The following is a 19,233-nucleotide window of genomic DNA, read 5'->3' as shown; positions in this document are numbered from 1 at the left end:
CCTTCATTTCACTGTCGCAAAAAGTATGCTTCTTACGTTTAAGTCAATGGAAGGCTGTACAAAACGCAGGCAGAGATGTACAATCATACATACATTCACTGTCACTGCCGTTTACATATGTTCATGAGCAGAGCACCAAAGTGGGGATGTGCAACATTGCATTTCTCAGGGCGGTTAATTGGAAGGGTGCTGGGGCGAGGTTGAGGTTCTGCAGGTGGCAGTGAACTTCTGGTAGGAGGATGGAGGGCCAGGGATATAGTATAGATGGTTGTGTCTCCATGGGCATGGACCAGGACGCAGCTCTTTGATGAGCATGGACCAGTGAGCAGCTCTTTCGGAGGCATGAGCGAGCAAGGAGCTCTTTCAGGTGCATGGACCTGTGAGCAGATATTTTAGAGGCAGGAACGAGCGAGCAAGCAGCTCTTTCAGGTGCATGGACCTGTGAGCAGATATTTCAGATGCAGGGGTGACAGATCAACTCCTTCAGGGTCATGGAGCAGCAAGCAAGTCATTCGCGGTTATGGACCAGTGAGCAGCTCTTTCCGGGACGTTGTACAGCAAGCAGCTCTTTCAGGAGTATGTACCATATTGCAATTCTTTCAGATGCACGAACCTGCAAGCAGAAATTTCAGAAGCAAGGATGAGAGAGCTGCTTGTTTAGGGGCACTGACCAGCAAGCACCTCCTTCAGGGGCACGACCAGCAAGTGGCATCTTCAAGGTTATGAATTAGTAAGAAAGTCTTTCAGTGGGATGGGCCAGTAGGCCTCATTTTCAGAGGTATGATTAGCAAACAGCTCCTTCATGGGCAGTGACCAGCTTTTTCTGGAACATGGACCTTTTAGTTGTGGTTATGGGGTGTGTTCTCAGATGTTTGTTTCGGTGTTTAGCACAGGATAAGCACACCTTAGGCAAGCATAACTTCACTTTAACCTTTATTTTTTCAATGGATGGATGGGTGGGATTTGGGTGGATGGATGAATGCATAGATGGATGGATGGATGGGTGGGTGGATGGATGGATGGGTGGGTGGGTGAAGGGGTGGATGGATGGATGGATGGATGGATGGATGGATGGATGGATGGATGGATAGATATCCTACGTCCCACCTTATCACTCTGCTTATGCCTGACCCTTGTTATCTTTGATCTTGACTGATAATTTGCTAAGTGGGATTATTTCATTCTGTGAGGCTTTTTGACCCATTCTGAGCAAATACCTTTTCGGTGTACCACAAGCTATTTTAGTCAACTTTTCCTTGATCAACTTCTCATCCCATGCTCCTACCATCACTGTATGTGCCCTGAAGCAACCATCATGCAGTCGGAGCTCTACATAAAACAATAACATATTAATAAAGTCAATTAAGATAACAGGGCAGGCTGAGGATAAGTCAGTGGGTCTACACATAGGCCAGGTATTCAGAACAGTTTAGTATTAGAACAGTGGTCCTTAAACGCAACAGTTGAATAAATAGGATAATTATAGACTTGAATCAGTACTATAATGTGAGTGTCCAGCTGGACAATCAATTTAATAAATCAAAAATGTCAAAGAACAAAAATACAAACGTAGCAATTACGTGGGACACAATCCTGCATCCTACTTGAACACATGACAAATACATTTAGAACATAAACAAATCAGGCAAGACTGGCTAGCTTGTTGAATATTGAGCACAATTTCTAACAAGCTAAGATAAACCGTAACTGCACTTTTTTTATCATGTGCGATTAACGTGCAAAGTGTTTACATTAGTCGACGACGTTTCGATCCTTTAAAAACAATAATAGGATCTTCATCAGGACAGTTAAGGTGCAAGCCTGAATCAATGAAAATAGCCTGTGGAAAATGAGGAAAAGGGAAGGAGATTGGGGAACGTCTAATACAGAGCCGTAAAACATTGTGCCAGCCGTGGGGCAGTCAAGGTGTTAAGCCGACGCAACATGCACATGGTTGAGTGCACTCCAACCATGAAATGGCGAAAGGTTAGACTTAGGAAGGTGATGAACGGTGATAATTAATGAAGTGCCTACATAAAGGATAAAGGATAAAATCACTGGGATGCTTGCAGCAAGGGATATACAGCAAGCACGTGGTACGTCTGCCAAGAAGGTACGAGTAGCTGATGGACAGAGGGATTGGTTGTGAGCGAGTGAACACCGCCAAGCGGGAAATGGAGAACTATAAGCAGTGTGGGCTGCGCAAGGGTATGACGGGTGATATAGTGCGCATGGTACTTCTTCCCAGAAGGTACGAGTGTCTGATGGCCTGAAGGCTTGGTTGTGAGCGTGAGAGTTGCGCCAAGCAGGGCAAGGAGAACTTCAGGCAGTGTCAGATATGCTAGGGTACAAGAGAGTGATTACGGGTGTGAAGGCTGCGCAAATGCGGGTATGCCGGGTGGGCTGAAGATAAGTCCAAGGCAGAAGGCGTAGAACGTAGCGCGCTAGTGATAGGGGCGAACAATAGTGGATTAAGGGTAAGGTTCACCTGGATAATGCTTGCGGGAAAGGATAGCCGTACCCGGACTCAGGAGGGGCCGGAGCCGCAGTAATGATGGTTTTAAAGGAATGGAGAACCATGCGTTAGGTGTCGTGATGGCTAGTCCAATATTGTGTTAAAAGGTGATTAGCTATGGGAAAGTCCTCACCTGTGGATAAGGTGGTGAAGATATTCGGGCGTTTTTAAGCAATACGTGATAGTATATTCAATAAATTAGATTGTGGCGATGCACTACAAGGTAAGGAAGGAAAAAAAGGTTTAGGACCCATATCATAAGGAGTAGCAGGGGGTCGGGTGACTGAACGGGACAGCGCACTTACCAGAATGATGTGAGATCCGATGCTCAGTAGCTGGGAACCAACCGACCAATAAAGGTTGCATGTATTTAAAGTGAACAGTGACTCAGCATATTGGCGGCCATGTTTGGTGAGGGTTTATGCAGAAAATAGAGGACAGACTATCCACAGCAGAGTTAAGACTAGAGAGCCGATCGGTTGCATGGTTTGATAGAGGGTTAGTTAACCCAACTAAATGGTACTAATAAAATACTACTAATAATCATAATAAAGGGAACAGAATCCGCGTGGAGTGAATCGAGCCCTTGCTGCATTTGAGATGTATAGGGTTGAGCCATAATAACGCGTGGGGTGTTAGTTGGAAGTGTCTCAGGACAGATTCAATTGGAAATACGAATTATTGAGCAGAGAACAGGGAAAGCCATAGATTTAAAGTGTTTAAAACTACTTATGCCACGATAAAAAACATATGTGACAAGTGAATTTGCAGTAATGGCATATTAGTGACAGAATCAACTCTGGTAGAGGTGGCAGAGGCAATTTGAGAGTGTTAGGATGCCGACGGGAGGGCAGCTTTGGTAATGCTAGACCTCTCGGCGGCATTCAAAACAGTGCCTCATTCCTTGCTCCTTAACCGCCTCTCGGAAATTGGTATCGCGGGTTCTGTCTGGGGCTGGATTAGGTCCTTTCTCGAAGCTTGAACGCAGCAGGTTTGGCTTCCCTGTGTGCCTCTGAGCCTCAGCAGATGGCTACTGGTGTTCCGCAGGGGTCATCCCTTAGTCCCCTCTTATTTAACATCTATGTTACACCGCTGGTTTTCCTAGTGGAATCATTGGGGGCTAAGGTGATGGCCTATGCTGACGACACCCAGCTTTTGTTTTCTTGGGGAAGAGACGATTAATATGTCCAGTCTGCGCAACACTGTTTAGCCTTCATTTTCCACTGGCTGGCCCAGGCTCAGCTGAAGTGCAATGAAGGGAAATCTGAGGTTCTCTTGTATGGGACCTTTCTGGTTGATTTCAGAGTGAAGCTGTGGCCCCCTGGCTTCCCCCTGCCTAGTGCAGGGAACAATACTGCTAAAAATCTATGGATTTGGTTTTTGGGGAATCTGAATTTCTCCACACAAGTTAAGAAGCTCGTTGGGATGTGTTTTGGCACCTTGAAAGCACTGAGAAAGTTTCTCCCCTTTCTCCCAGGACCTGCTAAAGAAACGGTGGTCCGTGCTTTAATTTTATCTCGCCTGGATTATGCCAATGCCCTTTATGTGGGCATGTGGGCATTCCTGGTTACCTCTTAAGAAAATTGCAGGTTTTGCAAAACTCTTCTGCCAGACTCCTGCTAGGTGCAGTGTGCGTGTTCCTTTGCGCTCTCTGCACTGGCTTCCTGTTGAGGCTCATATTCAATTCAAAATGCTCCCCATTGCCCACAGTGCCCTCTAAAGCAGGGGCCCCAGCTATCTTCAGAAGAGATTTGTCTTTTACACTCCAGTGAGACAGTTGCGCGCCTCTTCTCAACTTCTGCTGCAGACCCCCAGATTCAATCGTCCAAGGCTGGGCGGTTGTTCACTTGTCAGGAAAGCTAGCCTGGCCTGGAATGCTTTGCCCTTGGCTCTGCTGAGCATTCAGGATCATGTTATCTTTAAGAAAAAGCTCAAAACATTCCTCTTTTAGTTGTCCCTCTGGTACCCTCTGCCTTTACTTCTGCACGCGCCGGGACACTCTGCCGAGCAGCTGAGCGCGATATAAATTAATTTAACATAACATAACATAGTGAGTGAACAAGTAAAATCATAAACATGTTAATGAGATTTTAATAACGTGGCACTCTGACTGCAAACCATATTCAGAGTTAGAACCATATTATGGGTCCAAGGAGAGTTCTAGAGCAGGGTGGTCCAATCCTCATTCCGGTTCAGTCCATTCCTAATGCTGTTCATGCGGATGATCAGTCTAGCTCCTCTTTATTCAGGAGTTGCGCAATATCTCCACCTCTTGGAGGTTGTTTCACAACATTAATGACTGTCCATTTGATGACATCTTCATATTGGCTGGCCTCAGTGAAGTGATCCACTAAAGGCGCGTTGGGAGTTTTGCAGCGCACTCTACTCCGGTGTTGCCCAATTCGGGTCTTCACTTTTTGTGTTGTTTCGCCAATGTAAATAAGCAGGCAGGGACATTGAATCAAATAAATAACATTGCAAGTATTACAGTTTGAGAATGATCTTGATTTGATTATCACATTAATGAAGGTGAATTCTTTGCCTTCCATGGTTAAATCACAGACATTACAATTGCCACATTTAGCGTGTCCAATTAGTGGTTCAAGACCCCAGTGTGCATCAAGGGTGGTGGATGGCTGGGGGTTAGGTAGAGCTGCCCGTACAAGATGGTCTTTAAGATTGCGGCTTTTGCGGAAAGCAAAGAGTGGTCGTTCAATGCTAAGGTTGCCTGTGTTCACAAACTATGTGATTGTTATCGGACTTGATTTTGGGGGAGAGCAAGATCTCTCTAGGGTCTTATCCACCAAATTGAAAGCGTGTGGCTATCCCAAAGGTTTGGTGCGCACGGCACAGAAACAAGCCTGGTATTGCCCTAAAGAGATCTTGCTCTCCCCCAAAATCAAGTCTGATAACAATCGCATAGTTTGTGTGACCACATTCTCTCCTATCTCTAACTCCATCCGCAAATCTATCATAAAACACTGGCCCACTGTGAGCGCAGGCAACCTTAGCATTGAACAACCACTCTTTGCTTTCCACAAAAGCAGCGGTTCTAAATATGAATATGGTTTGCTGCCAGCGTACCACGTTAATACAAATCTGTTTATGATTTTAATTGTTCACTCACCATGTCACTTATATGCCATTACTGCAAATTCACTTGTCACATACGATTTTTATAGTGGCATAAATTGTTTTAAACACTTTAAATCTATGGCTTTCCCTGTTCTCTGCCCAATAATTCGTATTTCCAATTGAATCTGCCCTGTTATTATGGCTCAACCCTGAGCGTCTCAAATTCAGCAAGGGCTCCATTTACTCCACGCGGATTCTGCTCCCTTTATTAAGATTATCTGTAGTATTTTATTAGTACCATTGAGTTGGGTTAACTAACCCTCTATCAAACCATGCAACCGATCGGCTCTCTAGTCTTATCTCTGCCGTGGATAGTCTGTCCTCTATTTTCTGCATAAACCCTCACCCAACATGGCTGCCAATACGCTGAGTCACTGTTCACTATAAATACATGCAACAATTATTGGTCCCCAGCTATTGAGCATCGGATCTCACATCATTCTGGTAAGCGCGCTGTCCCGTTCAGTCACCCGACCCCCTGGTACTCCTTATGATATCGGTCCTAAACCTTTTTTTCCTTCCTTACCTTGTAGTGCATCGCCACATGCTATTTTATTGAATATACTATCACGTATTGCTGAAAAACGCCCGAATATCTTCACCACCTTATCCACAGGTGAGGACTTTCCCATAGATAATCACCTTTTAACACAATATTGGACTAGCCATCACGGCACCCAACGCATGGTTCTCCATTCCTTTAAAACCATCATTACTGCGGCTCCGGCCCCTCCTGAGTCCGCGTACGGCTATCCTTTTCCCGCAAGCACTATCCAGGTGAACCTTACCCTTAAACCACAATTGTTCGCCCCTATCACTACCGCGCTATGTTCTACGCCTTCTGCCTTGGACTTATCTTCAGCCCACCCGGCATACCCGCATTTGCGCAGCCTTCACACCAGTAATCGCTCTCTTGTACCATAGCACATCCGAGACTGCCTGAAGTTCTCCTTGCCCCGCTTGGCGCAACTCTCACAACCAAGCCCTCAGGCCATCAGCCACTCGTACCTTCTGGGCAGAAGTACCACGTGCACGATATCACCCGTCGTACCCTTGCGCAGCCCACATTGCTTGTAGTTCTCCGTTTCCTGCTTGGCGGGGTTCACTCGCTCACAACCAAGCCCTTTGTCCATCAGCTACTCGTACCTTCTTAGCAGACGTACCACGTGCTTGTTGTATATACCTTGCTGCAAGCATTCTGGTGGTTTTATCCTTTAAATAGGCACTTCATTAATTGTCACCGTGCATCACTTTCCTAAGTTTAACCTTTCGCCATTTCATGGTCGGAGTGCACTCAACCACGTGCATGTTGCATCTGCTTCACACCTTGACTGCCCCACGGCTGGCACAATGTTTTACGGCTCTGTATTAGACATTCCCTAATCTCCTTCCCTTTTCCTCATTTTCCACAGGCTATTTTCATTGAGTCAGGCTTGCACCTTAACTGTCCTGATGATGATCCTATTATTGTTTTTAAGGGATCGAAACGTCGTCGACTAATGTAAACAGTTTGCACGTTAATCGCACATGATAAAAAAAAGTGCAGTTACTGTTTCTCTAAGCTTGTTAGAAATTGTGCTCAATATTCCACAAGCTACCCCATCTTGCCTGATATGTTTTTGTTCTAAATGTATTTATCATGTGTTCATGTAGGATGCAGGATTGTGTCCCATGTAATTGCTATGTTTCTATTTTTGTTCTTTGACATTTTTGATTTATTAAATTGATTGTCCGGCTGGACACTCGCATTATAGTACGGATTCAAGTCTATAATTATCCTATTTACTCAACTGTTGCGTTTAAGGACCACTGTTCTAATACTAAACTTTTACCCAAGGTCCTTATCTACCTTCTGGGTTCCCTTGTTTTTGTAAAAGTAGGTATTCAGAACAGAGCACCAGGACTTTCCCACATTTTACATAAAAGATATATAACATTGAAGTCAGAAGAACCCATACCTATGTGAACAAAAACGGGGTGGGAGCACACTGCCTCCTATCCCAGCACTCAGTTCGCCCCAATGCATCATGGTAAATGCAGTGCATGCTAACACTTACTTCAGTGACAGTCTTCAGTTCTTTTCCCTTGTTGGTGCAGCACGTGCTGTATATTCTAGACAGGTGTTTCGGGATAGTTGTCCTTCTTCAGTAGAGAGCAACAAGATATTTTTGGGGTGCGGGGAATGCTGCCCAAAGTCTTCTTGAGTCTCTGTACCACTCACTGCACGCAGGTGCATCAGCCACAGCTCGTCAGCTCATTAGCTCAAAGGGAGCCTTTTCAAACAAAATGGGGGTTGGCGCACAAATCCTCACATCCCAGCACTCGGCTCTTTAGGCAGCATTTCAAGCACCCCAAAAAAAACGATGTGTTGCCCTCTACTTAAGAAGGACAGCTATTCTGAAACACGTGGTCAATGTTTTTTTGTCGATGCTGCAGAGCATCTGCCAAAAAAAAGTAAAGAAAAAATATGTGATGATGCAACAGGTGCATGAAATATATGCGTTATGTCATGCGGCTGCATCTTTCACTTTATAAGGTACGCACATGCATTTGTCACCACACATGAATGTGCCTACCGAATGATGCGGGCTCCATTGTACTTTTTTTTTTGATTTACCGATGCAAAATTGTGGGCGTCACTTGGAGAAGTAGGTAAAGTAAAGCGACCTGTCAGCAGGTGGAGCTTTCCAAAAAAAATGTTTGTCAAAACAGTATTGTAAGGACCTCAAGGGGTGGTAGAGCAACAAAGGAGCAGGTGGGGGAAAGCAATAGCAAGAGGGGTGGGGCCAAATAGCAAACTTTAGGTAATGAGGGGATAACATTAAAAATAAAACAGGGTGGCCGGGAAGGCAGAAGCACAGAGCAAGTGGGGATGGGGCGGCATAAGATATCGAACGGGAAAACAAGCAGACAAGGGTGGACTAGAGGGGAAGAGAGGGAAACATTTAGCACAGGTATGTGGGGAGAGCCAGCGCACAAGGGAGAGAGCTGGAAAACACATGCAGTCTCAGGAAGTGTACATATTTGATATGGCCCTCAATAAGCTTTCGCCTACCAGACAGATAACAAGCACTGAAAATGCAATAGGCCTCGCCTTTTATTAAGTTAAAGCCATTTGCTTTGCTATATAATACCATTAGCAAAGCAAATGGCTTAAACTTAATAAAAGGCCTATTGCATTTTCAATGCTTGTTTCCAGACTGCAGTGACAGGCACATCGATGTGCGCGTGCTCACACTGCTCACTTCTCACAAGTTTAGAAGATACGGCATGACGTCATGCCAGGTGAGCATTGTAGGGGAAGGGAAATCCTTCAGAGAGGCATTTTCTCTCTGGATTCCCCTTCTCTTTTTGAAACTCAGGAGCAACAACATCGTCATGGTGTCACCAGGGCTTTAAGTGAAAACTTTTTCAATATTATATACAAGCCATAGTTGCTGCTTATTTATCTTATGCAACGAACAACCATTGACAAAGCCAATAGTCCTGACTTATTGTAGGTATGATGTTACTTGCTGTATCATATATCTTGATGCAGTGACAGAAACAGTAAAATACAAGTCGGGCGGCACACTATGCTAAGCACAGATTCTTAGCTTACCTGTTTTAAGCCACGCCCTTAATTACATTGGCCACGCCCCTTTGAGACAAGTCCCCCCCCCCCAGTTTTTTCATCCCACTTAAAGCCCTGACTAAACCCCTCTCCCTCTTTGTACTTGGCAGAGGAGCAGCGCTGCACCAAAGACGGTGCTATTGCAAACCACAAATTACATTCACCAATTTATATCATCAATCACCATTATGAAGCACCATGCAAACACTGCAAGCTCCTGCGAGACACAAGCTGATGTATGGGGCCACGCGGCGTTCTTCTTCCCCCGTGAGTCACACCGACGGGCACAGAAACTTTGCAACCTGTTTTTTACAGTCGCACAGCATGGAGTGGTTGTTGACTGCAGAGGCCAGGCGTAGCCACCCTCAAAGTGCAAGATTTCCATATTTGTAAGTTTGCCTGTGCTTATGCTGGCTTGGGAGGGGCCCCGGAGCCCCATAGGCTGCTTCATGTTCTCCACAATGCCAGATTCAAAGAACGGCACCACTTGCGGCATTGCGGGCCAGTGTCGTTAATGGACAAGGGTCGCAATGCCAGCGCGTTGCGAATATGAAACTGAATGATGAGATGGTAGTCTGCCGTAACATGCAGGCTTCCGGCCCAGCAGTTACAAGTGATAACAATGAGTTTCAAGCTGTTTCCCTCCAATCAATGTTACTGGCGTGATCAGTTTGTGCCTCAGTGCGAATGGTCCCTTCACAGCAAGAGATCTGAGAATCTCTCACGCTGCAAAGGGCACGTGCTGCCATCAGACTCAGTTTGTTTAAGAAGCTTGTGCACACATACGCAGCTCTATGACTGTGGTTGATAATACCCATCTAGACCTCAATTTACACACGAACCTGTATGCAAAATGCACCCAAACCAATTTGCAATTAATCCCACTCTATACGGAAAATAATATTAGAAATCATAAAGCACAAACATCCTACCCTGAAACATACTACCAATGTAAAAATGATGCCCCCGCCTGGAGTAAATTAGCCAGCAAAAGTAATCAATGCCCCTATAATAATAGATCGAGTAATCGCCCATCCCCCACCACTGTCGAGGCACTGCATCCCAGGGCAAGATCATAAATTAATAGACTAGGAAGAGGCGGTTCTTACCGTCCAAGGGTAGGAGCGACCGGTTCACTTCGTGGCCCCTGGCGGCGGTGTGCGAGCCGGTCTCAGACAAAGGGCCGCCTCCGTGCCCCGGCTCCTCGCAATCCCTCCTCGTCAACGCTCGCACAGGCACTAGCCCGCGCACGGGGGAGGGGCCGCCTCTTAAGTGGCGGCCATCTTGGGGTCAGGCTGCGCATGCCCATTCTTTCCGCGTTCTGTGGGAAGAAGTGGCCTGATCAGGCTTAGCCGCCCACCCCTCCAGCCAGGATGGAACGCAAAAGGACAAACAGGACTGTCGCCTGACGCCGATATGGACGCTGCCTATGACACTGATCCGCCTCTATATGCTTAATTCAATGTGCTTAGAGAAGCAAGCTGCACAGGCGCTGTCAGTTTGCTAATTTGCAAGCCGCCATTTTGCCTTCCTTACCTAAAGACAAGCAGAGCGCGGTCCTTGGTCGGCTGGTCCGCTGATCTCTGGGACCCCGCTCCAGCAGGGTGAGAGCCGGCCCAGTTGGACTGGCTCCTGAGCCGTCCCAGTTGGACTGATTCGTATGACTGGTTTCTTATCTTTATGGGGCCATGTGTTTGGCCCCATAAAGATAAAAAACCTTTTACGCCAGCAGTAAGTCGGGGCAGCCAGTTCAACTGTGACGGCTCTAAAAGAGAAAAGTGTACGTCACGAGACGCTGCTTTCCAATGGCTGGCCGCCGTTTAGCATAAACAGTGACGCCAGCCAATGGAAAGGAGGGACGGGGCTTAAAGCCCACTAGAGAAATCTAACCTAAAACGTTAAATCTCGCCAGCGAGACTGCGCATGTCTGCGCAGTCTTATGCCAGGTGAGACCTAAAAATGAGCCAGGCCTTCTGTCTCTCCAAGACAGCACCCCTCCCCCCACACACACACAGCATAGAAGAAAGCTGTATTTAAGTTCAGCTTTCGGATCTTGTGACTATCCCACGCAAAATACTTGCTGTTTACTCAAGCTGAAGAATGCACACAAAGTTTACTTAAAGACGTTAGAAGCACGCCGACATTCTGGCACACAAACTAAACAGGAAATATTTCACTATTAACGCAGCTAGAGTCATGGTAAGAACTTTGGGATTTGTGCTCAAAATGGTGTATTATAGTTGTGAGGGATACAGCCCTGTGGCCGCGCAAAAAAAGAAAGAGTGGTCTGTTTACCTGGAATTCAATTACCGTAATCTCTGCGGGTGTCTTTTTTTTTTTTTTTTTTTTTTTTGAAACCGTTTATTGCAGTTTGTAAAAGTTACAGGTATGGGCCTACAACCACCCGGCCGGCCGCTAGAGTGACAAAAGCAGATTGCATACATACAGTAAAAGCCTCTCGGCAGTGCAGAGTAGTGAAACAGGAGTAATCAATGGTGCAGGCCACATAGCTCCATGCCCACAGTACGGTTCCCTTTTCTTGAATCAAAACAACACCAAGAAAGAAAACCACACACCCGCAAGGCAACCCGCGATCCCAAGTGATAGCACGTGCTCCATAAGTGGGGGATCCAAACCAGCAGCAGAACTCTGAAGAGGGGAATGGGAGTAGAGCAGGGACTGGGGGACCGCGCGCCCGCGGCCGAAGGGGGGGGGGGCCGTCTAGGGAGACGGAGCAGGCGAGGCGGCCGGTAGCAGTGGCGGCTCACAAATACCCCCGCGGTAGGCGTTCCAGGGGCCCCAGAGTTTCACCCACGCCCCAGGCTTACCCCTCGCCACATACACCACCTTTTCACGAAACATACACCAATCCATATGCTCTTTCCAGGCCGACACCGCAGGGGGCCTCTGGGATCCCCACAATTGAGCAATATCACGCTTAGCTATCATGTATCCCAGAGTCACCCACCGCGTCTGCGGGACCGAATAGTCATTTGGTTCCCACACATTCAGCAAGCATCTCCTCGCTTCAGGCAGCAGCGCGACACGCGTAACCACACGCAGGACCGCATGCACACCACGCCAGAATCGCTCCACCTTCGGGCACTCCCACAGTATATGCATGAAAGTCGCCAACGCACCACAGCCACGCTTACACATTCCGTCACCAGCAAAGCCCATACGTAGAAGCCTTGGCCCCGTCACGTAAACCCGGTGAAGGATCTTAAGCTGGACGAAACGAAGGCGAGCCGGGATGGCCACCTCTTTCGGAGAGGCCACCGCGGAAATCCAATCCTCGTCGTCCAGCTCCAGCCCGTCGGCAACCCAAGCCTCGCGGAGACTAGTCAGCAGGCACGATCTATCGTTGATCAGTTTTTTGTATATGAGAGAGATCGTGCTGTCCGGGACATGGCCATCTAGCACTCTGTCCTCCAGGGGGGAAGACTCCGGAATGGATGCGACATCCGGGAAGACGGAGCCCAGCGCATGGCGAACTTGTAGGTACCGAAAGTACTCACTGCCCTGCAGCTGAAACTCCGCCTGCAGCGTCTCAAAAGTTTTGAATCCCCCCCTCGTCCAGAGATCTCCCACCGTGCTGATTCCGATCGTGTCCCACTTCTCGAAGCCCTTCGACGTCCACAGGGAGCCCAACCTCTCAGACGCGTACAGCGGTGACGCCCGGGTCAAACGGTCCTTCCACCCCATAGCTGCATTAGCCGCGTGCCAGACACGCACCATGACACGCGTCGGTCCCGTCAAACGGGAGTCGGGCACGCCAGAGTAGAGCGCTCGATTATAATCGCCACCGGGCAGGAGCATCTTGTCCATCTCAAATGCCGGGTTCAAGGCGGGCCCGTAAAGGCCATGATTAATTGCAGCTAGTTGGGAGGCCCAGTAATACCGTTTAATGTCCGGGAGGGCGACTCCCCCATCGTACCACGGGAGCGTCAATTTAGCCAGAGCAATGCGCAGCCTCCCGTCCCAGAACAGGCGCCGCTGGAGGCCCTCCACCTCACGGAAGTAGCGTGCCGGGACCAAGTCCATAGTATTCTGGAGGGCGTACAGGAAGCGCGGCAGGGACATCATTTTAAACAAGGCCGCTCGGCCGAGCGGCGAAAGCGGCAGACGCCGCCAGCGCACCACGTCCTCCTTCAAGCGCTGGAGGGGGGGTAGCAAATTCCGCTCATAGCGGGCCTCCGGGTCAAGAGTGATATATATACCCAGGTACCGAAAACCTTGGGAGGCAAGCTGGATCGGACAGTCCCGTGGTAGGACCGGAGCCTCCCCGGAAAGCACATAGACACAGGATTTCGCCCAGTTGATGACCAGGCCTGAGTTGCGACCGAATGAGCGCAAAACATCAACCAGGACGATCAGTGATTTACGCGGGGAGGCGAGATACAGAAGGATATCATCAGCATAGAGAGACACACGGTCCTCATGCTCGGGGGTCCAGCGGAGGCCGCGGATAGAAGGGTGCCACCGCAGCCACTCCGCCAGGGGCTCTAGGGCCAGGGCAAACAGGAGAGGCGACAGGGGGCAACCCTGTCGCGTGCCCCGCCCCAGCGCGAATGGGGCCGAGACTCGCCCATTCACCACCACCTGCGCCAATGGGCCCGAATATAGCAATTTGACCCAGCTAATGAAACCCGGGCCAAACCCAAATTTCGCCAGCATCGCCCAGATGTAGGGCCATTCAAGCGTATCAAACGCCATGGTGGCGTCCAAGGACGCCAAGATGGCCGGCTCCCGCACAAATGGGACACGCGCGAGCACCCCGTGTAAGCGCCGCAGATTGAGCGCCGTGTTGCGGTGTGGTATAAAGCCAGATTGGTCTTGGTGGACCAAATCGCCCACCACGCCAACCAACCGGTTGGCCAACACCTTGGCGAGGATTTTGGGCTCCGCGTTCAAGAGCGAAATCGGCCTATAGGATGTGACCCGTTCACGGGGCTTCCCCTCCTTGTGGATCACCACAATTGTGGCCAGACGCTGGTCCGGCGGGAGGGAACCCTGCGAGTGGGCCGCCAGGAACATCGCGCGCAGGTGGGGCGCCAACACATCCGGGCGTAGCTTGTATAGCTCAATGGGAATACCATTGGGGCCCATGGCCTTGCCGGATGCAACCGAGCGAATAGCCAAGGCAATTTCGTCCGAGGTGGGAGGGGCGTCCAGCGAATCCCTGTCCTCCACCGTAAGGGAGGGCAGTGCGATGTCCCGAAGCAGGGCATGGGAATCTTCCTCCGAGCAGGGGGAAACCGGGGAGTAGACTTCGCGGAAATAATCCGCGAAGCAGGAGACAATGGCTTCCGGCTCAGTGACACACGCACCATCCACACTCTCAATCAACGGCACCACGCGGCTCGCTCTCTCCCTCTTATCCAACCACGCAATCAATTTGCCAGCCTTATCACCCACATCATACAATCGCCCCTGCTGCTCTCTACTGAGGCCCCTGGCCGCCTCCGTGACGAGGGCCCGATAGGCCGCCTGCTTTAGGTGTAGAACATGCAACTTGGCGTCTGTTACCCCGCTCCCCAGGTCACCCTCCAGTTCTGCAATCTCGGCCTCTACCCGGGTCACCTCCTCCCGCTCGCGCAGCCGGGCATGGGAGATGAAGGAGAGGGCCTCCCCTCTAAGGACTACCTTGAAAGCCTCCCACAGGGAGATGGCCGAAGGGACCGACCCCACATTCTCGTCGAAATATCGCTGTAAGGATGTGATCAAATCGGCACGAATGGTGGGGTCGCGCAAATACCATGCATTGATTGGGGCCACCCTGCCATCCCCCCTCGGGAAGACATCGAAATGCAACAACAATGGGGAGTGGTCTGAGATACCCCGCGCCAGATGGCGCACCTCCCCCACCCTCCCTGCATGGGCCGCCGGGACAAGGATGTAATCAAGCCGCGAGAGGCTACCATGGGCACCCGAGTGGAAGGTGTACTGTCGCAATGCGGGATGCTTTAATCTCCAGCAATCCACCAGGCCCAGCGTGTCCAAGAGGCCGGGCAGCCACGCCTGTGCCCGGGGGAGGTCCCTAGGGGGATGGCGATCCATAGACCCAGAAGCTACCGCATTAAAGTCCCCTCCAACCACCAGCAGGCCACTCGGAAGGTCCAGAAGGAGGCACCCCAGGTCCGCAAATGTGGTGGCTTGTAACCCAGGCGGGACGTACACTGATATAAAGATAAACACTCTACCCTCCATTCTTCCCACCAGAACAGTGTAACGTCCCCTCTCATCATGGCGCACCTCATCAATCTCCAACGGGAGCGAGTTCTTGATCATGATACCCACCCCCCGCGAGCCCGAAGTGAAGCCGGAATGGGCCGCCAACCGATATCCCCGCCGATTCATTGCATGAAAGGAGTTACCTATAAGGTGCGTCTCCTGCAGGAAGACAACATCTGGTGAAATACGTTTTAAGTACTGCAGGACCACACCACGCTTAATCCTATCCCCCAGGCCGTTAACATTCCATGACAACACAGTCAAATCCCTACCCCCCATCATACGTCGAAACAATCGGTCGTCCCCCACCGAGCATCTTAAAAACAACAACACAGTAGCGGGTTTGCCTTGCGGTACTAACAAACAACACACCCCCCCCACCCCCCGGTCCCAACAGAACTCCCCCCTCCCTGCACCCCTGCATGAGCCCAGACAGCCCCCCCAAAGTGCAGTGTGCCTGTCGCCCCATAGCTAAACACTAACTAGTCCCCCAGAGGAGGAGGGAAGCCCCCAACAGACCCCGCACGACCTCCATAGGAGGGGAACATACGCAATCAATAAATGGTGAAGGAACAACGTCCAGAGCAAGGCCTATTCAGTCACCCCTCAATTCTGATCCGGCGGGCCCTCCTCGCCAGCTGTGCCCCCCCCGCCCCCCCGGCCCCGACCACCAGGCAAAGTGTCCAACCAGTCCCCAGCCGCCTCGGGCCGGTCAAAGAAGTGCGTGCGACCATCCACCTCTACCCTCAGCTTAGCGGGAAAGAGCATTGAGTACTTGAGGTTCAGGTCCCTTAGGCGACGTTTAACACCAAGAAAGCTCTGTCTCTGCTTCTGGACCGCCGGAGTAAAGTCTGGGTAGAAATGTACCTCCATGTTGTCGAGCTTGACCGGTCCCTGTTGCCTGGAGGTCTGGAGGATGGCATCTCTGTCCCGAAAATTAAAAATCCGGGCAATGAGAGGCCGCGGCGGGGCACCGGTCTTAGGTCTGCCCCCGGGGACCCGGTGAGCACGCTCCACCGCAAAAAGCTTACTCAGCCCCCGGGGCTGGAGATGGGTCAGGATCAATTCTTCCACGAAAAGATCCTCCGCCTCTCGTCCCTCCGGCACCCCCACAATACGGACATTATTCCTCCGGGCCCGACCCTCGGAATCCTCCAGTCGCCGGTCCATCAGGGCGCTCGCCTGGCCAAGCCGGCGCACCTCCTTCTGGAGGGCCACCACGTCTGTCGTGAGGCTCGTTGTGGTGTGGGCCAGGGAGTCGACTCGGTCGTTTGTTTTGGACAAGTCTGCCCTCACAAGGCTCACATCCACCAGGACCGAGTCTATTTTTTGCGCTAAGGTGTCAAAACGCTGGTCCACCGAGGCCTTCATCTCTGCGATGGCGCCCATGACGTCCCGGAGGGTCAGATCCACCGGATGAGCAGATGCCTCCGTCGGGCCCACCGGGGATGCACGCGATGTCTCCGGAGATCCCTTCTGGAGCGTGTAGCGGTCCATACTGTTAGCCTGGCACGCCGTGCCACGGCGGGTCGTCTTCACCTTCGCCCGGTCGCCATCTTGTTTGGTGGACATGCTGGCTCTTCCACCGTCGTGCCAAGCTCCCCGAACGGGCCACTATACCAAGCCACGGGCGCCAGGGGGGGGGCGGGGGCGACCACCGAACCGCAGGTCAACCCACCGCCGGCGGGTCAGCCGGGCTCCTGGACAAGACCACACCACCGCACCCCGCTCCGCAACCCGACCCTGCCTGAGAGCAAGGAGGGCGCAAAAGCGAAAGCGAAAGTGCGGGGTACGCGAGTCGCCCAGCCCCGCTCGCCGCTGTTATTCACTTTGTCCCCGGATCGCCCCACTACTCCAATCCGGGGGGCCAGCGAGGAGAAGGCCGCAACCTTCGATCGATGCTCCCACCGGTGTTCGGGGTCCGATTCGAGCCCAAAAAACGGGTGGCGCCTCTGCTCGGGTTCCCCGACACAGTCCCCTCAACAAGGACAGGATATCACCAGGATTAATTTAGGAGGTCGCGGAGGTCCTCGGGAGCCTCGCACCTACGCGGCCATCTTGGTTGCGCGCTAGGCTCCTCCGCGGGTGTCTGTTTTAATAGTTTACTTTTGAGACATGATCCGCGTCGGCCATGTGGGACGGGGTGTGCTTAGGCGACCGGGAAGGCTCAGCTCATCCCTTTACAGTCTCTGTTAATAGGTCAACGCTGTCAGATGGACACCTGTGCTCATTTTATACAATTGCTCTACCATAGCAGAGCAACATAAGCACTGACGGGTTACCGGTTGGAAACTGGTGCTTAGACCTGCCCACTGATCTCGTGGGATCCTAGTGGTATGACCCACGCTGTCATGAGAGGAGCAAAATGTCAGAAGGAGGGGGCAGTGGCTGGCAAGTGGGTGGTTACTGAGCCTGGAGCCATTGGAGAGCCTACGGTGCTGTGTCTTTTCTTACCGAGTGGTCTCCCTGCTTGCGGGCTGCCGAGACGCTGATGGGTTTCTTCTTGAGAGTGAAGGTTCTCCTGATCCCAGACTGCTAGGGCAATTCAGTGGGTTTCCTCTGAGTTTTGGGACGGGTGAGCAAAAAGACCCCCATTTTGTAGAGCCCTGAATGAGCCATATAACCTGACAAGGAAATGTTACCGAGTGCAGACCACCTGTCTGCAATGCCCTACTGACATCCCCGGCTCAAGTGACAAAATGTCCTGTTTCTGCTGCTTTCCTAATCCTACATTTATTATATCATTAAAAACGCATTCTTTGATGTTCTCTAAATTATCCTTTGTACTCAAATGTCGTTCTAATGTATCCATTCACTACAGACTCTGCCTTCTCAACCCTTTTATTCCTTTGTTAGTTTATCTGATTATTATAATACAGCACTTTAGTCAGCAACTGGTGTCACCATAGTAGGGTTCCTTTTACAAACGTGATCAGAAGAAATGGGTCATCCATCCATGATTCAGGAGTTGAGTCACCCACACAGACAACACCACCTCTCTATCCACTCACTTATTCAATCATCTAATGCCCACTCATGACATTTAACTACCCAATCTATAACTTCTCTAATCAACTAGCCATCTCACCACTCACTCATGGTCTGTCAACCATCTATCTTACCAGCCATGCAATAGCCTAGTGGAACAGGCATTCACCCATTCATCCATCCACTGACTCTCTCAGTCAATTATGACCAACCTATTCAAATTAGAACTTCTATTTGGAACAAAACAGCTTTTAACAGCTGACTACTTGCCTTCCACTCTCTCATCCACAAAGACTTTAGAGTTCCAACTGGTAGCAACTTCTCTCGGAGATATCACCTGTGTCACAATAACGGACAGTCAATGAGTACTTCTCTGGACAAACACAGCAGCAGTCCCCACTCTGCATCTTCTCTCTAGCTGTGTAGATCAACATTTTTGATTTCCAGTGTTGTTGTATCTTTGACTCAGTAGCAAATAGTTAACCAAGAAGGAAACATCTGATTGAAATGTGGTTATTGGTCCTGGGTGCTTGCAGTCGGTGATTGAAGTTGCTGGAACGCTGTGTTTGTGTGTTTAGTGTGATCTGCGATTCAGGATAGGCTTCGAAACATGTCATTCTCATTACCAATACGGCTCTTTTTTATTCTTTTTTTGCAGACAATCTTTATCGCATGCAAGTGATAGGAGAAACTGCTACGGTAAGGTGTCACATCTGCCTGTACTGATAGAAAGATCAAAGAGTTTCAA

At 50.2% G+C, this 19,233-nt stretch overlaps 1 protein-coding gene across 1 annotated transcript in view; it reads left to right on the top strand.

The window, feature by feature from the left end:
* The window catches only part of LOC146855735 (uncharacterized), a 276,683-nt gene that overhangs the window by 237,279 nt on the left and 20,171 nt on the right, over positions 1 to 19,233 (top strand). The window contains exon 6 of the mRNA XM_085653647.1: positions 19,144 to 19,184. Coding sequence (XP_085509773.1) covers positions 19,144 to 19,184 — 41 coding nt within the window. The remainder of the gene's footprint in view (positions 1 to 19,143; positions 19,185 to 19,233) is intronic.

The sequence above is a fragment of the Triturus cristatus genome, chromosome 4_1 (genome assembly GCF_964204655.1).
Source record: "Triturus cristatus chromosome 4_1, aTriCri1.1, whole genome shotgun sequence".
Taxonomy (NCBI): Eukaryota; Metazoa; Chordata; class Amphibia; order Caudata; family Salamandridae; genus Triturus; species Triturus cristatus.
Note: the sequence above shows the minus strand (reverse complement) of the source record. Positions and strands in the feature narration are given on the sequence as shown.